The sequence below is a fragment of the Bubalus bubalis genome, chromosome 14 (assembly GCF_019923935.1).
Source record: "Bubalus bubalis isolate 160015118507 breed Murrah chromosome 14, NDDB_SH_1, whole genome shotgun sequence".
NCBI lineage: Eukaryota > Metazoa > Chordata > Mammalia > Artiodactyla > Bovidae > Bubalus > Bubalus bubalis.
Window position 1 is genome coordinate 6,573,477 of NC_059170.1, and position 23,238 is coordinate 6,596,714.

A 23,238-nucleotide genomic window follows, 5' to 3' on the forward strand; every position below is an offset into this window, starting at 1 on the left:
GAGAATGGACAATGGGGTGATGAAGGTGGAGGTGGGGGGGCGGTGCGCTGACGTGAGTGGTCCTGGACTAGGGTGGTGGCGGGGGAGATGGGTGCATTTAATGACAGCCGCCTTGTCATATCATTTGCCCGTTTTCTATTGGATAGTTCCCTTTTGTATCGATTTGCCAGAGTTCTCTCTCTCCATTCTGGCTACCTCGGGTATCTCTGTGGAATTCTTCTCTGACCCTGAGGTTATGAAATGAGTTCCTCATCTGCTGGGGTTCTGGCGTTGTCACCAACTTGCCAAGGAGACACAGGAAGTCACAGGTCTCTTTACTGTGGCCCCCGTTGCCCCAGCTGCCCCAACCGCAGCGCCCACCCTGCGTCTCGCCTCTGGCTGAGCACCGACACCTTGCCCACAGATGCTTCAGCACGTCCGCCGCACCAGCTCTTTCCCGTGTGCTGAACAACGATAGCCTGGGGCCGCTCGACTCCCTCTGGGTAGGATACCTGCTCTTACCCACTGCTTTCAAAGCCAAGCTGATTCTTGATCCTGCTAGGGACCCTCCCAGATCACTCTTCCTGGGAGTGCTGCCCGAGTCCTGCTTTCTGCCACACTCTGCATAGTGGTTAAGGGTCTGAGTTTGGGGACTTCCTTGGTGGTTCGGTGGTTAAGAATACGCCTTCCGATGCAGGGGTCATAGGTTCGATCCCTGGTTCAGGAACTAAGATTCCATACACCATGGGGCAACTAAGTCTGGGTGCCTCAACTAGAGAGCCTGCGTGCTGCAAACTACAGAGCCCACATGCTCTGGAGCCCGTGTGCAACTAAGGCTGGATGCAGCCAAAAATAGATAAATACTTAAAAAAAGAAGAGAATTTGAGTTTGGAAATCTAGCTCCACCTCTTCTTAGCTGTGTAACTGAGGGTAAGTTGCTGGACCTCTCTGTGCCCCCATTACCTGATCTGTAAAATGAGCATGGTCCCATCTAAGGGGGTGGCCACCACTGAGGTCAGCCAATTTTTGTTGTCCATTGGAAATGCAGACCCATGGTGACCGGAACTTCGGCTTTGCTGAGAGAGCCTGGCAATAGCATTTGGCCTGCCGGGGCAGGATGGTGACCCAGGCTCTGATACAGTCCTGCCCTATGCAGCCAGGAGACCAAGGCTCAGAAAGGGGAGGCGACTTGCCCAAGGTCACATAGCATATCCTGGTGAAAGCCAGAATGGGAACTCCCAGACCTGAGCCCTTCCCTGCTGTCTTCTCTGCTCTCTCCCCAAGTGGAAGGAAGGAGTTTAAAAGACCCACGTGCATTCTTTCTTTTCTCCCATTAATTCCTCATCCCAGGGGGCTACAGTTTACGAACATGCAGCAGGGGCTGGAACTGTTAACATTGGGAACGCTTGGCATGAAATATATTTCATCCAGTTGCTGCACATGGAGCTTTTGTTGTTTTGCACCAGACAGCTTTTTCGGTTCTGGGTTTTCTTGGGCTTCCACATGTTTCTTTGCTTCTTGTTTTCTTTTTCTTGCAAGGGGTGGTGGGTCTTGTCACGGCCCCTTCATTTCAGTCCTGCTGTTGCCCTGGATAGGGCATGCAAGGACCCGGAACTGAAATACAGGAAAAGTCTTAATAAAAGAGATCAGAGCTTGGCTTGCTGAGCTTTCGATGTGGGTGCCTCGGGTGGAGGTCTGTGGACAGAGCCCCAGTCGGGTGCAAGATCAGCCCTTGCTGGAGCCGGCTGAAGTGTCCACAGAAAGTGGGGGTGCTCCATGGGATCCAGCCCCCATTGGTGACCGTCCCAACTTCCAGGCTGCTGTTTTATCTTTGTAGAGGAGACAGCGTGCCTTTCACCTCTCGTGTCTCCTCTGGAGCCTCCATCAAGCCCACGTCACAGTGAATGGTGGATATTGCCCCTTTTTCCAGTGACAGATCCAGCTGTTTTCACACTGTGATTTTATGGATCTGTTTTCTCATGGCTGTATCCAGGGGCTCCAGTGATGGTCAGGCTCTTCCCGTCTCCTGGCTCGGTTTTTCTCTGTGTCTACCTTGTTCCTGGGAGGTTCCCTTCTCGTGGTGGCTGCACTGGCCTACAGCAGCCTCAGACCTGCATCTGATTAGCGTGGCCACGGGGGAGAAGAGAGTGTGACTTTCCCTCCTGTGTCGTATAAAGTCCCAGACTCAGGGCTTGTTGGGTCGGCTCGGGTCCCCCAGGGATGAAACTCGCGGCCTCAGCAGTGAAAGTGCAGAGTCCTAACCACCGGGGAATCCCCTGCTTTCCCATGCTCTGCTTGAGCTGGGAGCTGTGGCTGGGAGATGGAAGGTTCTCGAACATGCCCTGGGAGCGGGCCTGGAGCGGCCTTGCTTGGACTCCATGACGAGGGAGAGGACGGGAAAACGGGGGCCTGTCTCCTCCCTGCCTCCTCCTCGCCCCTTTCTTTCTCCACCTCCGGGCCCCATGTTCTGAATCTTGAGCAGGCTGAGCCAGAAAGGATGAGTTGGCTGCAGTCGCGTTTCCCTGATGCCCCGGTTTGGCCTGGAGTTGGAGGCCCTGTGCCCACACCTCTGGGGACACGACGTGGCCACCCAGAGTGGACACCAGCAGGCGTCCTTTTGGTAAATGTGACGGGAGGGGAGGGGGTGACGGGGCCCCTGGCGGAAGTGGCAACTCCTCTGCTCTGACATCCTCTCTTCCAGGAAGCCCTCACCTCAGGCCCCGCTTCTGAAACCACACGGGGCTGGCTGGACGGATGCTGGGGAGAGGTCACCCGGCCTGGGCCTGGTGGGGCTTCCGCCACTGTTTTGCTGGGTGCCCGTGGCACACCCCCTCCCTTCTCTGCCCTCAGTTTTTCTAAGGAGTCCCCAGGGCCTGACGCTGCTCAGATGTTGCGTGTTTGTTCTGAGAGCCTGCTTTGGGAGTGTTCATTCCCGCCTGGTCCTGTTTCTGGAGGGGCCCGTGGATGGGCTGGGTGCCCACCAGGTCCTGCCTTCTGGCTCTGTGACCTTGTGCAAGAGGCCTCGCCCCTCTGTCCCTCAGTCTCTTTCCCTGTGGCCTGAAGATAAACATGGTTTTGTCTCGTGGGCTTGTCTGGCGGCTCAGACAGTAGAGTCTGCCTTTGATGCAGGAGATCTGGCTTCCATCCCTGGGTTGGGAAGATCCTCTGAGGAAGAGAATGGCAACCCACTCCAGTATTCTTGTCTGGAGAATTCCATGGACAGAGGAGACTGGCAGGCTACCATCCATGGGGTCGCAAAAGAGTCGGACACGACTGAGCGACTAACACACCTCATTGGGATGATTTGAGGATGAAATGACTTAAGAAATTGAAGTTTAGAACAGTTTTTGGCATACTCAGTAAATACTCAAATGCTAACTATTATGATTACTACCATGACTACAACTTTCACTGTTATTATTACTACATAGGAATAATAATAAATGTAAGAGCTATTATGAGTATGGAAATAACCATGATAAATATCATGTCCTTACCGACCACCAACACTTTTACATTCATCAATCTGTTTGATCCTGGCCACAGCCTTCGGATCTGATTGTGATCCCATTTTATAGATATGCACACTCAGCCCACTTGAACCCTCTGAGGTCTTACAGATGCAGAGGGCTTCTTCCTGGTCATGTAGTTCTCCCAAGATGCTTGTGTGTGTGTGTGCGCGTGCTAAGTCCCTTCAGTCATGTCTGACTCTGTGCATGGACCGTAGCTTGCCAGGTTCCTCTGTCCATGGGATTCTCCAGGCAAGACTACTGGAGTGCGTTACCATGCCCTCCTCCAGGGGATCTTCCCAACCCAGGGATCGAACCTGTGTCTCTTACATCTCCTGCATTGGCAGGAGGGTTCTTTACCACTAACGCCGCCTAGGAGACCCTCTCCGCGCACCCTCCCCGCCCCAAAGATGCTTAACAAGCAGCTTTTGGGTTCCTTCCAGAAAAACTCTTCTCTGGGCCAAGCAAGCCCTGTATGTTCATGAAGCTGTTCCACCTTGGATGTAGATGTCAGGGTTTTCAACACCGTAGTCTGTCTATTTTGAACTTGACTCTGTTGTAGCTTACTAAGACAGTGTGTTAAGTTCTGAATTGGGAAGGAACCTTCTCACCTCCCTCCTTTTGCACGTAAGACCTTTGTTAGTGCAGCTCAAGCTTCCATTAGTTTTGAAGATACCCATACTTTATGCTTGTCTGGGATTGACTGGGACATCTTTGGGATTCCGGATCCTTGCAGTCTCTCCGGGATTATGAAGCAGTAGGGACTCTTTCAAATACAAGGGATGGAAAAACTGCTCAAGCAGGCTTAATTAAAAAAAAAAAATGGACTCCACACTTTCACTGCCAGTGCTGGGTTTGATCTCTGGTCTGGGAACTGAGATCCTGCAATCTGCATGATGTGGCCAAAAAAAAAAAAAAAGGCTCACGTAACTGAAACATGTGGATACATGATTTGAGGTATGGCTAGGTCCAGTTGTCATTAGGCAATTGCAAAACTCTTTCCCAAAGCTGCTGCACCGTTTTATAGTTCTTCTTGCAATGTATGAGGATTCTAATTTCTCTCTATCCTCACGAACACTAGTTATTGTCTTTTTGATTATAGCCATTCTAGGGGCTGTGAAGTGTTATCTCACTGTGGTTTTGTTTTGGATTTCTGGTAATGACTAATGATACTGAGCATCTTTTCATGAGTTTATTGGCCATTGGTGTATTGCCTTTGAGAAATGTCTCTTTAAACCATTTGCTTTTTAAGAAAAGAATTTAGTTATTTGTCTTTTTATTAATTTGTAAGAATTTTTTGTATATACTGAAAACAAGTCCCTTGTTAGATATATATTAATAATTTACACATTCTGTAGATTGTTTTTTTCTCTTTCTTTATAGTCTTTGAAGCACAATGTTTTTAACTTTGCTCAAGTCCAGTTAATCTAATTTCTTTTAGTTGCCTATACGTCTGGTGTCATATCTAATAATGCATTGCCTACCCCAAGGTCACAAAGATTTACACCTATGTTTTCTTCTAACAGTTTTATAGTTTCAGCTCGCTCTTTTAGGTTCGTGATCCACTTTGAGTTAATTTTTGTGTACAGTGTGAGAAGGAGTCCAAGTTTATTTTTTTTTGTATGTGAATAAAGTTTTTCCAGCAGCATTTGTTGAAAAGACTGTTCTTTCCCCATTTAATTGTCTTCGCACTTTGTTAAACATTTACTGGCCATAAGGGTAAGGGTTTATTTCCGGACTCTCATTTCTTTCCCATTGATCTGTATACCTGCCTGTATGCCAACGCAGTCCCACTTCTTACAGTTTGGAGGTAGAGTGCAAGTAAAGGGCAAAGCGTGTGCAAAGGCCCGGGGGCAGGAACAGGCCGTGAGTTTGTAGCTGGGGAGAGTGGAGCCCACACTCCCTTGTGAGCAAAGAAAACAAAACTAACACTTTTCCTTCAATTTTGGTCCAGCGAGCAGCCTGGTCGGAAGGCCCTGCTGAGTTTCAGTTCTCTGCCCAGCACTGATCTCAGGCGGGACAGACAGACAGAAAAGGGAACTAACATTTCGCTCATTTTCACTAGCTACTGGCTGTTGGCAGCCCCTCAGGGAACCCATCAGAGGAGGACCCCTGGGTTTCCTGGTTCATGTCTGGAGCATCTCTCGCCTGGACCAGTGGCCATTAGCCAGTCTTCTGGCTTTTATGTTTATTTTATGTTCTTGCCAGTGCATCTTCCACTTAGCAGTCAGAGGGATTCTGCAAAGGCTAAATAAATGGGATGTTGTTAGGCCTCAGCTAGTACCCGCCCCCCTCCACCCATTGCTTCTCTGAGGCTCTTGGGATGAACCTGAAGAGCACACCCCGGCCGTCCCTGATCTGTGTTTAGCTCATGCTTCCAGCCTCATCACATGTCATCTTCTTTCTCACTCTGCTGTGGCCTTCCTGGCCTCCTTACTGTTTCTTGCTGCCCCAGGGCCTTTGCCTGTGCTCCTCTCTTGCCTGGAGTGTCATTCCCACACGTTCTTGCATGGCCCATGCCCTCACTTCGTTCAGGTCTCCATCTGGAGGCCCAGCTCCTCAAGACAGGCCATTGCACCTCCCTCACTCTCTGTCTTCATTTCTCACCTATCACTTATCCATCATATAACTTATATATTTATTAGGGAGGAAAGAATTCCTATTTAACTCTCAGAAAGGTTATAAAACAGTATAGCGGTTCAGAGCACTGACCCCAGAGCCAGACTGGTTAGGCCCCAGTCTGCTTTGTGACCTCAGGCAGATGACTTGACCTCTCTGGGCTTCAGTCCTTACATGTGTCAAATGAGGGTAAAAACAGGAACCATCTCATGGGGCTGATGTGAGGGTTCCGGGAGCCTGACAAGAACGTACACCCTCCCCGAGTGTTAGCTCTTGTTATTACTGTCAGTGGTTAACGCTCAACTTGTGGACTGTTCTCCCTTTGACCGTGAGCTCCTGAAGGGCTGTCTTGGGCTCAGTCTGTCTCTGTTGAGTTTGGGAACCAATGGAAATACATCCTCTGTGTAGGGTTGGCCAAAAAGTTTGTTCGGGTTTTCCTGCACACTATTAAAACCCGAACAAACATTTTGGCCAACCCAATGCAGAGTGCTCAATACTCAGTGACTGGCCTGCCTCTGCCTCACTTCTTCCTTGAAGCCTTTCCGGCCCACACTGTCCTTCCCCTTCTCTGATTTATCACGAACCCTTTCACCACTTGGGGCTGTTGTCTGGGCCCCTTCCTCCCCTCCCCCTCCCCTCCCTGTCTTTCCTGGAGCACCTTTCCCAGCTCACTTGCCTCCAGAGAGAGGGCTCCATCTCCCCCTTTTGCTTCCCCGCTGGCCCATCCCTGGCCCAAGGCAGGCACTCAGAAAACCCCCAGGGTCTGAGGTTACAGAACGTCTGGATTTCGGCACCGTTCGGATCTGCTGCTGTTTGGGCAAAGAAGAGATAAACGTGGCTAGAGGAGGGTCGTGTTTGGAGCTGGTGCTCCGCAGGGTACGCACCCGACACCTGGCCAGCCCATTGCTGCTCGCAGGCTCAGCTCACATGTCCTGTCCTGTGGCGGCAGGCCTGATCCTGGCCAGCAGAGACTCAGTGCTCACCGAGACTGTCCTTTCCCAGCCGGGTGGCTTTTCTCACAGTGTCTGATTTACCCCTCACCATGGGCTTCCCTGGAGAAGGCAATGGCACCCCACTCCAGCACTCTTGCCTGGAAAATCCCATGGATGGAGGAGCCTGGTGGGCTGCAGTCCATGGGGTCGCGAAGAGTCGGACACGACTGAGCGACTTCCCTTTCACTTTTCACTTTCCTTCATTGGAGAAGGAAATGGCAACCCACTCCAGTGGTTCTTGCCTGGAGAATCCCAGGGACGGTGGAGCCTGGTGGGGTGCCGTCTATGGGGTTGCACAGAGTCGGACACGACTGAAGCGACTTAGCAGCAGCATGGGCTTCCCTGGTGGCTCAGCTGGTAAAGAATCCACCTGCAATGCGGGAGACCTGGGTTCAAGCCCTGGGTCGGGAAGATTCCCTGGAGAAGGGATAGGGTACCCACTCCAGTATTCTTGGGCTTCCCTGGTGTCTCAGCTGGTAAAGAATCCACCTACAATGAGGAGACCTGGGTTCAATCCCTGCTGCTAAGTTGCTTCAGTTGTGTCCGACTCTGCGCGACCCCATAGACGGCAGCCCACCAGGCTCCCCCGTCCCTGGGGTTTTCCAGGCAAGATCACTGGAGTGGGTTGCCATTTCCTTCTCCAATGCATGAAAGTGAAGAGTGAAAGTGAAGTCGCTCAGTCGTGTCCGACTCTTAGCGACCCCATGGACTGCAGCCTACCAGGCTCCTCCGTCCATGGGATTTTCCAGGCAAGAGTACTGGAGTGGGGTGCCATTGCCGGGAAAGGCTACCCACTCCAGTGTTCTGGCCTGGAGAATTCCATGAACTGTATAGTCCATGGGTTCGCAAAGAATCAGACACGACTGAGCGACTTCACTCACTCACTCATGATAGACTCAATGGACATGAGTTTGAGCAAACTCCAGGAGATGGTGAAGGACAGGGAGCCTGGTGTGCTGCAGCCCATGGGTTGCGAAGAGTTGAGTACGACTGAGCGACTGAACAACAGCAGCAAGTGACTGTGAGCAGAACCAGATGGCCAGGTTCAGATCAGGTTCCTCCTCTTACTTCTCAGAGGCCTTGGTGCATCTGCTGAGACTCTGTCTCCTCGTCTGTTAAATGGGATGATAACAGAACCTACCTCCCAGGCACAGGGCCAAGGCTCAGTAGGCATTGGCTGCTGCCTGCAGTCCTTGTCACCATCTTCCTTCTCATCGCTGGTTTTCTTTTCTCTTTTTTAAAAATTAATTTATTTAGCTGTGTCGGGCCTTAGTTGTGGCACGTGGTATCTTCGATCTTTGTTGCGGCAGGTGAGATCTTTAGTTGCAGCTTGCAAACTCTTAGTTGAGGCATGTGGGATCTAGTTCCCTGACCAGGACCCAAAGCTGGGCCCCAGCATTGGGAGCACGGAGTCTTAACCCCTGGACCACAGGGAAGTGTCATCACAGGTTTTCAGATGATAAACCTGCAGCTCAGGGTGGAGGGCATCTGGGCTAAGGTCACCCAGGGGCCCAGGGGTGGAAACAGCCCTGGAGCCCATGTGTGGCTGTGCTGGGAACCAGCTGGCCGGAGCGTCATATCTGTGATTTTTGAGAGAGTAGAGAGATGGAGAGATAGTGAAACATTCGGGCACGCTGAGGCCAGCTGATTAGAGAAAATTATCTGTGCCAGTCGGTTAGGCGTTGCGGCCTGAAAATCTCCTCTGGTATCTCATGGGTCTCAGTTCCTTATCACACTTCCTATGGGGCTGAAACCCTTGGATTAAGGCCCGCCTGTCCTCTGGAATGCCCCAGCCTGTGTTGTGGTAAGGTGGGAGAGGAGAGTGAGAAATGGCCGGGAGGGGCTGGCAGATTCAGGCTCCTGACTGGCCTCTTCACATCTTTTCTCCATGTCCCCATGAAGGCCAGCAGTTCTATTTTTTTTTTTTTTTAAGATTTCTTTCTTTCTTTTTTGACCATTTTTTTTTTTTGCACCATTTTTAAACTCTTTATTGAATTTGTTACAGTATTACTTCTGTTGTTTATGTTCTGGTTTGTCCAGGAGGCATGTGGAATCTTAGCTCCCTGACCAAGGATTGAACCCGTACCTGGAGGGTTCGATATCCTGGAAGGCTCAACTGCTGGACCACCAGGGAAGTCCCCATGGTGTTCTTTATACCCATTTTACAGATGAGAAAGCTGGGGCTGGGGAGGGGCAGTGTCTGTGACCTCCTCTGTGATCTACCAGACTCTGCCTCTGACTCGCTCTCTGGTTTTCTCTCCTCCAGCCACACTGCCTCCGGGATGTTTCCCTTTCACAGCCCACATGCTCCCACTCTGCCCCTTTGCAGTTGCTGTTCCTGCTGCCAGGCATGCTCTTCCCCCAGATTTTTGCAGGAGTCCCTCTTTGGCTTTGTCCGCACTCTCTGTTAGATGTCAACCCCCTCAGAGGGACCTTCCCTGCCCTCCCTTTTGAAAGAACACCACCTTGCCCAAGACCTTGTAGCCCCTTCTGATGTGTCTTCATAATATTTGTCTAATCTTGTGTTACATACTTGATTTTTATTTTAAGCCCATCTTCTTTATTAGAATGTAATACCCACCAGGGGCTTCCCAGGTGACTCAGTGGGTAAAGAATCCTCCTGCAGTGCAGGAGACATAGGAGACACGAGTTTGATCCCTGGGTCGGGAAAATCCCCAGAGGAGGGTATGACAACCCATTCCAGTATTCTTGCCTGGAGAATCCCATGGACAGAGGAGCCTGGTGGGCTACAGTCCATAGGGTCGCAAAGAGTCCAAAACGACTGAAGCGACTGAGTATGCACGTATGCAGTATCCACCAGATGAAGAATTTTTCTAGTGTATTAAAAGATGTATCCCCCAGAACGCTGCCTGTTTTGGAGGAGCTGCTCAGGGGACATTTATTGAATGCGTGAATGAATGACTGAGCTTCCCCAGCTCCAGGTCGCAGTTTGTCCAGAGCAGAGCTGGGACTTGGCTCAGACCTGGGTGATCTGGAGGCCGATTGGTGCCCTCTGGGTTGATGTCGCTCATCCCTGCCCTCTCCTCTAACCTAGGAACTGGCCAAGAGGACGCCTGGCAAGCACCCTGACCACCCCGCGGTCCAGAGCGCCCTGCAGGCCATGAAGACCGTGTGCTCCAACATCAATGAGACCAAGCGGCAGATGGAGAAGCTCGAGGCTCTGGAGCAGCTGCAGTCACACATTGACGGCTGGGAGGTGGGCCTTCTGGGCTGGACACAGGCCCAGGCTGGGGCAGGGCACAGCTGTGGGCTCACACTGCCATCTGGGCACCAGCTTTAGCCTGCGGCATATTTTGTTTGGCCTGCATGTTGCTTGCAAAAAAAAAAAAAGTTGAATTATTTTTCAGGGAGGTCCACATAAAAGTATCGATTTCAAGTTTCTCTTAAAAAATTGGGAACCCTGGGCCCCCATTTTGTGTGGCATCAGCCATTGGAGCCTCTAGTTTTTCTCCCTGCCCCACCCCCAATCACTCTCCTTCACGTTTCCTGACCTGCCTGGTGTCCTTTGAGCTTTCGATGCCAAGGTCAAGGGTAGTGTTTAAGGGTTCACTCTGGGACAGAATTCTGGCTTTAACACTCCTTTATGGTGGCTTTAGGCAAATGTCTTAACTTCTCTGAACCATGCTTTGTTTATCTATACCTGTACGTAGTAGGTACTCAATGAATGGTAGGTATGGCTGTTACTGGGCTTCCGTGGTGGCTCAGTGGTAAAGAATCTGCCTGCAATGCAAAAGATGCAGGAGACACGGGTTCAATCTCTGGGTGGGGACAATGCCCTGGAGGAGGGCATGGCAACCCATTCCAGTATTCTTGCCTAGAGAGTCCCGTGGGCAGAGGAGCCTGGTGGGCTGCGGTCTGGGGGTCGTCAAGAATCAGACAGGACAGAAAGCGACTTAGCACAAGCACATGGATGTTACTGTGGTCATGATTATTAGGGGATGGGATTCTTGATCTCTTCTGTTGTGGCTTCCTTAAGTTATTAGAGCCTTCCTGAAAATCTGTAGAAGGAAATGGGAAAATCTGAATAAATAAAAAAGTTAATATCTGAGTAAGTACAGCTGGAATGGGAGATTGAGACTAAAGGGGAAACACTCTTGGACATAGATTTTTCTCTGAATCATCGGCCTTAGACCGTTTGGATTTTCTGGCACTTGCTTTGTTTGGGATTTCCACTTCATCACCCTGTGTTGTGTGTGTGTGTGTGTGTGTGTGTGTCTGTGTGTGTGTGTGTTCTGTTACTCAGTCGTATTTGACTCTTTGTGACCCCATGGACTGCAGCCTGCCAGGTTCCTCTGTCCATGGACTTTTTCAGTCAAGTATATTGGAATGGGTTGCCATTGCCTCCTCCAGGGAACCTTCCCAATCCAGGAACTGAACCCATACCTCTTGTGTTTCCTGCATTAGCAGGCAGATTCTTTACCACTTGCGCCTCCTGGAACACTCTCCCTGTGTTGGGGAGTCCTAAATGAGACTGTTGGAGAAGGCAATGGCACCCCACTCCAGTACTCTTGCCTGGAAAATCCCATGGACGGAGGAGCTTGGTAGGCTGCAGTCCATGGGGTCGCACAGAGTCGGATACGACTGAGCGACTTCACTTTCACTTTTCACTTTCATGCATTGGAGAAGGAAATGGCAACCCACTCCAGTATTCTTGCCTGGAGAATCCCAGGGACGGGGGAGCCTGGTGGGCTGCCGTCTCTGGGGTCGCAGAGTCGGACATGACTGAAGCGACTTAGCGGCAGCAGCAGCAGCAAATGAGACTGTGTTGCTGGGAGGTCGAGGGTGTGGCTACAGAGGGGAGAGGCCTGTGTTCAGGAAGGAGGTGGGTGGTTGTGCATTAGTGTTTATCATGTGCCCACTCTCCTTCCTGCCCAGCTGAGTCTGGAGAACAAATAATTGCATTTCTCAGACTCCCTGAGATGGGATAGGGTCGGACAAGATCAGATCCAGCTGCATGAGATTTGGAAGGCAGGGCTGGGACAGAGGTCACCCTTCTGCTCTTGCAGCAAAGCACAGTCGTGGTTGTCTTGGCTCTCTGGCATCAAGGGGAAGGGCTCTGTTGTGCTGTTGGGGGTGTCTGTCTGGCAGGACAGGGTGGCTTTGTAGCTGATAGTTAAGGCTACATCATCTGAGGCCTGGCAGCAGCAGCTTGGGCAGCATTTCCTGAGAGTACCAGCTTGGGTGGGCTTTCCCATTGGCTCGACAGTAAAGAATCGACCTGCAGTGCTGGAGACGCAGGTTTGATCCCTGGGTTGGGATGATCCCCTGGAGGAGGGCATGGCACCCCACTCCAGTGTTCTTAACCAGAGACTCCCATGGACAGAGAAGCCTGGCGGGCTGTACAGTCAATGGGGTCGCGAAGAATCAGACACGACCGAAGCGACTGAGCATGCACACGCCAGCTCGGGCAGGCAGGGGTCTGATTGTCCCTCTCCCCAGTTAGGGCAGCGGCAGTGGTTCCCCTGGAGGGCCATTTCGGCAGTGTTCTTGGTTTTCTGGCAGCTGTAATTCTAGGCTGCTCTAGCCCCTCCAAGAATTGAGTAAGGAAGGCCCTCTTTTTTTTCTGCTTAAAATGCTTAGCTTGGTTTCTGTTCCTGCAACCGAAAATTGTGTCAGTTAGGGTGTTTCCTCTAAGGAATCTTGTTTCACCTTCATGATGCCAGAGCGCTGATTTGGTTTCTTGTGACCCTCTGTGGTTCCATGGTGGCGCAGCTCCAGGTATCATCTGACACAAATCAGGAGGAGATGGGACCCAGTTCTCCTCCCTAGTGGAGGAAAACCTTTCCCAGAAGCCCCAGAGGGACTTCCTTTTCCATCTCATTGGCCAGAAATCAGTCACTTGGCTACTTTCACCAAATATGCTAACCTGAAGTGTATATACAGTGGACATGTTTAAGTATCTGTCTGTTTGGGCTTTGAGTTTCCTGGCAGCCAAGTTAAAAAGAGCAGGACACATCAGCTACTTAGCATTCATTTGTCAAAAAAAAAGGAAGAAGCTGGGCAATTCTTCTGGGAGACACAGTTCTCGACATCCAGCTAGAAAGAAAATTTCTCATGTGGGCCCCTGTGAGGAGAGCATTAAGCAAGCACTTTGGCAGCCAGATCAGAAGTGATTTCCAGATGCCTTCTGGTAAATGCCTAGGGAAATAGGAACTAAGGGTCTTTGAGGCTCTTATGACCCTGAAAAATCTGCAGTTTGAGAATGGCGCTTATTTTGATCAGTGTTGCTGGGTGCAGTAGGAAATAAAGTGACCCCGAGTAAGAGCTGCTGGCAATTATTGAGCACATGTGACACATTACTCCAACACAGGAAGAGAGGGCTGTTGCTATCCCCATTTCACAGAGTAGAAAACTGAGGTGCAGGCTCTTGACTTTGGGTCCAGCCTTTTAACTTACAGATGGCCCTGCCTTAAGCAAGTCTGTCTTATTCACCTGGCCTCATTTCCCCCTACTTGTCTAATTTCGGGCTTCCCTTGTGGTTCAGTTGGTAAAGAATCTGCCCTCAAGGCAGGAGACCCAGGTTCGATTCCTGGGTCAGAAAGATTCCTTGGAGAAAGAAATGGGAATCCACTCCTATAGTATTCTTGCCTAGAGAATTTCATGGACAGAGGAGCCTGGTGGACTGTAGTCCCTGGGGTCACAAAGAGTCAGACACGACTGAGTGACCACACTTTCACTTTTACTTGTCTCATTTCAGAAATAGTATCTCTAAAGCTGTCTCCTGGTATCATTTTGTCAATAAAGTGAAGCATAGAACACAGATGATTTTAGGAAAATGTGACATCGTTCTCTGTATAGTAGAAAGGTTTTCAAGTTAGATCCTCAGAGTGGACTTGGGAAAATAATATGTTCCAGCTAGAACAAATAATGTTTAAGTATGAAGCTGCTTGCAGTAAGTTCATGCCATCAGCAGTTAGCGCCTCGGGGACTGGATGACTTAGGGCGGCATTCACAGTGAACAAAGGTGGTTGCCGGTCCTGATTTTTGATTCTCTTCTTGATACTTTCTAGTCTCTTTTGACCTCTTGCCAATCTGATTAGATAGCTGTCCTCTCTCTCTCACAATATGGCTGGCAAGGGACTTGTTTCCGGAGGAGGTTGATCTTGTCTTGGCCACTCTCTTGCTGTGTGCTCAGGCTTGCATCATTAGTTTGATCTCTGATCTGTGTTTTTTTTTTTTTTTTTGCCTGATCCTCTATAAGCCAATTGTCCTTTTTAGTTGTGGGACTGGTTTAGTTAAAACCAGATAAGGTAATCCATAAATCCATTTTATTGACCACCAGGAAATGGGAGTATGTCACAAGAGTGTGTAAGTAAGCATATGGGCCCGCCCCCTCTGCTTGGAGGGGTGCCTTTGCCTCAGTTTCCTTATCTGATAAGTTTGGATAGTGGCAGGAGAGCACATGGCTCACTTGAGGATTCGGGGATTAGATGAATGCAAAGCGCTCAGAACAGTGTTTTTTTTTTTTTTTTTATTGGTTCAGAGTAAATAATCCATAAATGTCAGGAAGAGCCGTGGCTGCAAAGCAGGATTTCTTGTTTGATTTTTTTAGATGAGAAAGCATCATGTAACTTTGGCAGGGCTCGTACCAGTGTGGGCTGACCCTCCTGCAAAGGGATGCTCCACAGACTTCCGTGAGAAGCTCACGGTCGTAAAAAGACATGCATGGTCTTAATAAGAAAAAGAGAGAACACACCACTCTTACTGGCTCTGGAAGCCCTGGCTTAAGAGACTGTCCACTGCTCACTCCCCCAAAGAGGGACAGCAGGAAAGAAGCGTGAGGAAAACATGAAGTTAAAAAGAGGGACCATAAATAGAAGTTCTTGTATGTTCTTCCCACCCTCTCTGGGATGCCTTGTGCTCTTGCCCCTCTGAAGACCCCTGCTGTAGGCCGACAGATGCATCAAAACACTTCAGATCCCCGTCTAGGAGGAGCACAGGTGGCAGAGGGGAGAGGGTGGGGCAGTAGGGCCACCTCTCCGGGTTCAGGTCTCAGCTCACCCACTCACTAGCTGTATCATCGTGAAAGCCGTTTAGTCGTGTCCGACACTTTGCGACCCCATGGGCTATACAGTCCATGAAATTCTCCAGGCCACAGTACTGGAGTGGGTAGCCTTTCCCTTCTCCAGGGGATCTTCCCGACCCAGGGATCGAACCCAGGTCTCCTGCAATGCGGGCAGATTCTTTACCAGCTGAGCCACCAGGGAAGCCCAAGAATACTGGAGTGGGTAGCCTATCCCTCCTCCAGGGGATCTTCCCAACCCAGGGATCGAACCCAGGTCTCCCGCAATGCGGGCAGATTCTTTACCAGCTGAGCCACCAGGGAAGCCCAAGAATACTGGAGTGGGTAGCCTATCCCTTCTCCAGGGGATCTTCCTGATCCAGGAATTGAACCGGGGTCTCCTGCTTTGCAGGTGGATTCTTTACCAGCTCATTCTTTCCCTGAGTCACCAGGGAAGCCCAAGAATACTGGAGTGGGTAGCCTATCCCTTCTCCAGGGGATCTTCCAGACCCAGGAATCGAACCAGGGTCTCCTGCTTTGCAGGCAGATTCTTTACCAGCTGAACCACTGGGCAAGCCTGGACTAGCTGTGTGATCTTGAACAAGTCACTTCGCTGTTCTGTACCTTTGTTTCCTAAAGTGAAACTCCATTTCTGTAAAGTGAGAGTTGTAAGGATTAATGGAGTTCTGTGAGATACTTAGAACCAGAGTTGGCGGGTGGTAAGCCGTGCACCTGTGTTAGCTTTCACCCTCTTCTCTGCACAGCACTTCACTTCTGCTCTGTCTGAAGGAGGCCTGCAGCCCTGACCGGTGGACTCCATGGTGTTCAGCCTCTTCGTGTGTATCTGGTCCTTAGCCCCACCCCTGACCTGGGTTCAAGGATTCCAGGGAGACTGTCAGCTGGGCTTCTTTCTTAGCAGGGCTGGGGTGGAAGAGGCCTCCCTCTGCAGCGTCCTGGGCACTTCAGATGCAGTTTTCTGGGTGGCCCTTGGCCGAGGCCAGGGAGGCAACTTCCCAGGCTAGGTGTGCTTCTTCTCTGCGGTCCCCTGGCCTTGGTCTAGGTCTGCATGGCCTCTGGGCTCTTGGTCCCTACAGCCGGGCCCGGTGGTAGGTTCCTATACAAGTAGCCTTCCACCCTGAAGGGCAATGGGCATGACAGCATTTTGCTTCCCTTCGTTTTGGTGTCATCTGGTGCTCTGTATCTTACAAATCTGGGTATTCCCTTTACTCTGAGTATAGTTATTCTAAAATACTATACGTTGGACTACTTCCCTGGTGGCTCAGAGGGTTAAGAATTTGCCTGCAATATGGGAGACCTGGGTTCAATTCCTGGGTTGAGAAGATCCCCTGGAGAAGGTCATGGCCACCCATTCCGGTATTCTTTCCTGGAGAATCCCATGGACAGATGCGCCTGGCAGGCTACAGTCCATGGGGTTGCAAAGAGTTGGACACGACTGAGCGACTAAGCACAGCACGTGCAAGCAACCCAAATCCCCTTTGGCGCCTGGAAGGACTGGTAGGTGGGCACGAGTGAGGTGGGCAGAGGAGACAGAAGCACCGGGTCTCGAAGGAAGTGTTGCGCTGCCGTCTGCTCTGAGCTGCCCTGTGGGCCACGGATGGAGTCTCATCACTGGGGAGTCGCGCTCTCCGTTTGCGTGGATGCTGAGGCTCCAGGGGCTGCTTTTACCCCCATACCCTTGGAGCAGAAGGCACACTACTGTGCTGGGTCGCTGTGCTGTGGGCGTCACGTATCTGCCCGTGGCACACAAGTGTCAAGGCTGTGATTTCTGTTAACGGGTATGAGCTTGTGTCCTGGGCTGCACAGCCCTTGGCTGCAAAGAAGTTGGTTTTCCAAGACCCAGAGGGGGCTCTCTGGCACCACTGGGTGAATGGATTTTTGTTTCCAGCTGGCCCATGGGCACCAAGCAAACCCACTCTGACAAGGACAGAGGGAATTGCGGTGGGCAGGTAGCAGGTAGTCTCATTTCGGAGTTGCCAAAACCAGTTCCCCTTGCTGGGTCTCAGAAATAATTGAGATAGCAGGCCTCTCTGGGGTATGAACTTGTCACTCCTGGGTGTTGAGTGTCTGGGGAAGGAAATTCTGTGAAGAATCCCGGCTCTTTCCTCCCTCAGTTCATTTCCAGGCAGAGACAGCATCTTGTCTCTTGGTTTCTTGCTACTCTGTGATCTGCAGGTTTGTAATGAATTTCCCCTAAAATAAACACTTTCGTGTCATATCCCCTGGGCCTCAGTGTCAGAGGCCCCGCCAGTGGATGGGGCCTCCATCCTTATCTTGATGTATTTAAAGTACATCAAGCACTTAAAGTTGGAGGCTCTACAAAAGAGAGATTTTAATGGTTTAAATGAGATAAAAATCTTGGGATTTCCCTGGCAGTCCAGTGGTTCGGGCGCTGCACTTCCACTGCAGGGGCACAGGTTCGATCTCTGGTCAGGGAACTGAAATCCGGCATGCCGTGCACTGCAGCCAAAACAAGAACAGCAACAAAACAACCAGCCCAGCGGTTTATTTCTCAGTAGCGATGCAGGCTGGGGGTGGGGCGGCTCTGCTCCATCCCGACCCTGGTCCCTTCCAATGCCGTCCTCTGCCGTCTGCTACCGCGGGTCCTGCCACTGTGGCCACCTTCTAGCCTAGGCAAGAGGAGATAAGGGAGGAACGGGAGGGAAGTGGTTTTCTCTCAAGAAAAGGATGTAGAAGCGGGGCACGCTGGCTAGAATATCATCACAGGACCATGCCTGGCATGAGGGATGCTGAGACGTGGAGTCTGTGGTTGAGCAGCCACGTGCCAGCTGAAACTGCCTTTCTCGGATGGAAGAGGAGCATGGGTCTGAGACTCCCCCCTCCCCAGGGGCCCATACCCTCCAAGGTCTCTTTCCCACTTCCTCTCTCTTATCACTGTAAGATCTCTCTGCTCGGGGCCCTGGTCCCCTCAGAGCTCCAGATGGACCTGTGTGGTCCTTGGCTCCGAGTCCTCCTTGTAGCAGAGACCTCGCCCCGTCCGTATCCTCAGCCTCTTTATCTTCGCCATCCTCCCGGGCCTCCCCAGTGCCTTTCCTGACCACACTGCTTGAGCCCCACGAGGGTTCAGTGCACCCCACACACACCCAGCATCTTGGTTATTTAGCACAGATGACCAGGTAGAATTCAGGAACGGTTCCCATCGCTTCTCACATCTGCAGCTAGAGGGGGTGCTCTCAGAATCCTTCCCCTGGTGGTGTTCTCGTGGGGTTGGCCACTTGTTCTGCAAGCATTTGTTGAGCGCCTGCTGTGTGCCGGAGTGTGTGGGAGGTGCTAGAAGTACAGTGGCAAATGGTTGATAGATGCTTGATAATGTTTCCTGTCCTTAGGAAAGTGGCATTCGTTATATGTCTATAATGAATTCTGCCAGTATTTAAAAAATATTTATGTCTTTACTTGGCTGTTCTCGGTCTTGCGGAACGCAGGAGCTTTAGATGTGGTATGTGAACTCTTAGCTGCAGCATGTGGGATCTAGTTCCCCGACCAGGGCATGAACCTGGACCGCTTGCCTGGGGAGCTTGGTGTCTTAGCCACTGGACCACCAGAGAAGTCCCAGAGGTGGCATTCTTGTGGAGGAAATAAAGTAACAAGTCAAGACACAAATAAATAAGGGGGGAGGGGATTGGCAAAAAAACCAACTAAACAAAACACAACAAAACCTATAACAAAACACAGCCTGGGCCGTGTGGGCTGAGTGAGTCCTTCCACCTCGCCGGGTCCCAGGTCCCCTGTCTGAGCGGTGGTCGTCTCTGCATGCCGTCCTGCCAGCATTATTCTGCACATGCCCCAGAGGGAAGCCGTCGATTGGGTGGTACTGGGTTTCTGTCTGCTCACCTCCAGTGGTGCATTGAGATTTTGGGGGTGTGAGGGAGGCAGGGGCAGATCTGTCTCTGGGAACAAAGAGGGGTATCCCCAAGGGCTCTCTCCTGGATTCACCAGCTCATGTACTGCACCCCTGCCCCGTTGCTGTCCTAGGGCTCCAACCTCACAGACATCTGCACCCAGCTCCTCCTGCAAGGGACTTTGTTAAAAATCTCTGCGGGCAACATCCAGGAGAGAGCTTTCTTCCTCTTCGACAACCTGCTTGTCTATTGCAAGCGGAAATCCAGGTGAGTGGCTGGAGGCGGGGTCAGGGCTGCCTGGGTGGGTAAGGAGGCTGGGATCCGGTTGCACTTTTGACAGTTTCTCCTGGGGCCACTGGGCCTCCCTTTTCTCCTCTGAGTTGAGGGATTTGTTCTCGATCAGCACTCTCCAGGAATATAGGTTATTTAAAATTTTCTAGTAGTCGCATTTAGAGAAGCAAAAAGAGGTAGGTGGAATGAATTTAAATAATATATTTTATTTACCCCAGTATATCCCCAAATATTATCATTCTACCTAATCAGTTTAAAAAATTGAGTGAATAGGTATTTTGCATTCTTTTAAATAATGTACGCTAAAGCTTCAAAATCTAGTGAGTCTGTTGCGCTTACAGCTCGTCTCAGTTTGTGCTAGGGACCTTTTAAGTGCTCAGCAGTCACATGTGGCTTGTGGCTGCTGTAGTGGGCAGTGTAGGTCGAGGCGGTCATGGGAGTTTGGAGATTTTTTTTTTGGCTCTCTCATCCTGTGATTCCAAGATCCAAAGATAGATGGTTTGAGGGGAGGGGGTCCTTCTGTTACATTTTTTGAGGGAAAGATAGTGTCTTCGTCATCTTTGTGTCTTTCATTGGAGCTTCTTAAACTTTGCAGAGTGAACGGACGGGTGGATGAGTGGTAGACCGTTGGGGATGGACGTTTGGTAGGATGTGTGGGCAAATGGGAGGAGGGATAGATGCCTAGGTGGAAGTTTGGGAGATTAATGGATGTAGGTGAAGGGAGGCCGGGGGCAGTGCTTTTGAATGCGTGTATGAACTGATTGGTAGACGGATGAGTGAGTAGATGAATGAGTGAGTGGTTGCAGTTTAGGAGCTTGCTGGATGCAGGGATAGATAGTCAGTTTGGGGAATCTGTGTTTGGGTCCTTGGAGAATCGATATGAAGACATGATGGACTGGCAGAGGTGTGTTTAGATGAAAGGTGAGTTGGGCCTTTGTAAGTAAATGGGTAGATGGATGGATGGTTGGATGGTCATAAATTGGGAGGCTGGGTGGATGGTGGAGGTTTAGAGATTGGTGGATAGATGGTCTGTTGGATGGGTGTGTTGAAGAATGATTGGTTGGTAGTTGCCAGAGTGGCTAGTCCCTGGTGTGGGAGGTTGGGTGATTGGATGGCTGTGTTGATGGAGAGATGAATGAATGAGTGGACAGAGGGAAAGTTAGGAGACAGAGGGGTGGGGGCATGAGTGGATGGTTGGATGGACGAGTGGGTGGGTAGGTTGGTGGGCCAGGAGAATCCCTGCCTTTCAGTTTTCTCGATGAGGAGGTAGAGAACCGTCACAACGGACCAGGGCAGCCCGTTTTGAATGAAACTTCTTCCTGCTACGTTGCTTCGGGAACGAAATAGTGACTTGCCAGAGGCTTCTTTATTCTTTTATCTAGCAAAGGCTAGGGCTGAGGGGAGGTCCAGATCTGGGCCCTACTCTCAGCATCACCTCCGCTTTCCTTCTTGGTTCTGGGCTTCTCACTTACTGTCTCCCTGAGCCTCGTTTTCCTTGTCTGGTTCTGCTGGCCTCCTAAGGTTGTGGTGAGGAACCGTTCCACAGGATGAGTGAGGGGTGTTCAGTGTGGGCGTGGGGAAGCTTCTCATCGTCCTCCTTCAGCAGTCTGACCTCTCTGAGCCTCAGTTTTCTCTTCTGTAAAATGGGGTTGATTAAAAAAAAAGTTACAATAGTGTTTGGTTAAGAGCCGAGTTCCTTATTATTTCTCTAACTCTGTGACTTTGCCTCTCTGGTTCAATTTCCTCATCTATGGAATAGGTTGAATTATTCTGTACCCCACAGAGCCATTTTGAAGGACAAACCTGTTAAGTTTGCTTGGCGCATAGTAAGTGCCCAGAATGAGTAGCTGCTGCTACTGATTACCTCCACAGGTGACGAGTTCCTATTCAGTGTGATCCCGTGAGTGCAGCTTTAGCACACAGTAGGCACTTCGGCCACAGGGCCCTCCCTCTGCCCCCTTCCCTCCTTGTTCTGGGGCTTGCTCCTTCTGGTCAGAGGCCTCCGTGTCCTTCCTCACCGTCTCTGCGTGGCTGGGCCATGTGTCTCTTTCTCACTGACGTTTTCTTCCCTCTCACTCCCTTGGTCTGTCTGTGACTCTCGTGTCCTCCTGTCCCTCCATCAACGCTGCCCTCTCCTCCCGCCTTGCGCCCTGCCTGTCCTCACTGAGGCTCTCCTGAGAGTCCTCCTTCGGCGATGCCAAGGCCACGGCCAGCATCCACCCGTAGCCCTGCCCGCAGCACCTCCCCGGACCGTCTGAGGCAGGCTCTTTTCCCAGAAACCCGGGAGTTTAGAAAACAGCACGTCCCTTCAGGCCCCCATGGGCCCCCAGCCCGGGCTGAGTTTACTCAGGCTTCAGCCACCCCCGTGCGGGCCCTTCCTCCGCTGGAGCCATAGCAGCTGATGCTGGTGGGGCTGGACCCCCAGGGGGCCTTCTGGGGCCGGCCCTGTGGCCACACGAGCTCTTGTAACGCCGTTTCCGGCCTCAGGCTTGCTAGTGAGCGGGGCCGGCTGGAGGCAGAGGGCACACGTCACCCGGGAGAACCTGGCGGGCTGCCACCTTTCCTGCACTGGGTCAGGAGCCCGAGGGCTGGGCTCTGAGAGGTCTCGGAGGGGTTGGGCCGTCAGCGGTGGATGGAGCTCCCGGCCTGACCCTGATGTGGTCCCAGGAAACGCCCGACGCTGGTAGCTGTCTGCCTCTGGTTATGGCTTCACCAGGCACCACTAGTCCGGGTCATGGGTCAGGAGAGGTCTCTGACTCAAGAGTGCTTCTGATCGGATTCAAAACTGGAGGCTGTTCAGGCCTTCCCTGGTGGTCCAGTGCTTAGGAATCTGCCTTTCAATGCAGGGGACACAGGTTCCATCCCTGGTGGGGGAACTAAGATCCCCCATGCAGAGGGGCAGCTAACCTCGTGTGCCTCAGCTGCTGAGTCCTCAAGTTGCAATGAAAGATTCCCCAAGATACAGCAAAGATCCTGCCTGCCGCAGCTAGGACCCAGGTGGCCAAAGAAATATGCATTAAAAAAAATAAAAATAGAGGCTTCTCGGGTGTCAGAAGTGGAAGGGAGAGTTTTAAAAACTCACCTCCCGGTTCTTCAGAAGAGGAAACTGGGCACAGAAGAGCCAAGTCTCATGTGTCTCAATGTTCGTTTCAGATCATGGAGGCATCAGCAGTTTGTAGTGGTTGAAAATGCAGAGACGCTGCCGCCTGCTCGCTGTGTCAACTCTTAATGCCTCTGTTTTTCTGTCTGTTTAGTGGGGGTGAAAGCATTCTCCATCTCATGAGGTTGTTTTTACAGATCAAGGTAAAACACATAAGGTGGTTAGAATGGTGCCTGGTACGGGGTGTGTAAAGTAGGAGAAATCTAAAACCGTGTCTCCCCTTGGTTTAGTCACACACAGCTCACGCTTCACTTGGGTCTAAAACAAGATTCTTCATTTTATTTAGGCCGTACCACGCGGCATGTGGGATCTTAGTTTCCCGACCAGGGACCAAACCTGTGCCCTCTGTGTTGGGAGCGTGGAATCTTAACCACTGGACCGCCAGGGAAGTTCCAAGACTCTTCCTTTTCATTGCAACGTCTGCTCCAGACCTTTTTCTCCTTGAGTCTTCTTCATTCCTAATAAAGGGCATCACCATTTACTCAGGCTCTGAGGCCAGAGTCTTAGCTGTCCTTCATTCCGACCTGCCTTACCCCCTCATCACCAGCAAGTGCTTTGCATTCTCTTATCAGACGTTGTCTAGAACCTCAATGTGATTCTGATAAAAATTGCAGGAGGGAGGTTGTGTGTCTATGTACATAAATGATTTTTAAAGTTTACGTGGAAACAGACAAAGACAGCTAAGACAGTTTTGAAGGAGGACAAAGATAGAGGACTTTGATTCCTGACACCAAGGCTTGCTGTAAAGCTGCTGCAATTAAGATAGTGTAGTTAAAATGGTGTAAAA

General features: G+C 51.0%; 1 protein-coding gene across 5 annotated transcripts in view; it reads left to right on the forward strand.

Moving 5' to 3' along the window:
* The window catches only part of PREX1 (phosphatidylinositol-3,4,5-trisphosphate dependent Rac exchange factor 1), a 185,440-nt gene that overhangs the window by 103,803 nt on the left and 58,399 nt on the right, over positions 1–23,238 (forward strand). For all 5 annotated transcript variants that reach the window (XM_025263322.3, XM_025263324.3, XM_025263326.3 and 2 more), the window contains exons 6-7: positions 10,155–10,316; positions 19,134–19,267. In XM_025263322.3, coding sequence (XP_025119107.2) covers positions 10,155–10,316; positions 19,134–19,267 — 296 coding nt within the window. The remainder of the gene's footprint in view (positions 1–10,154; positions 10,317–19,133; positions 19,268–23,238) is intronic.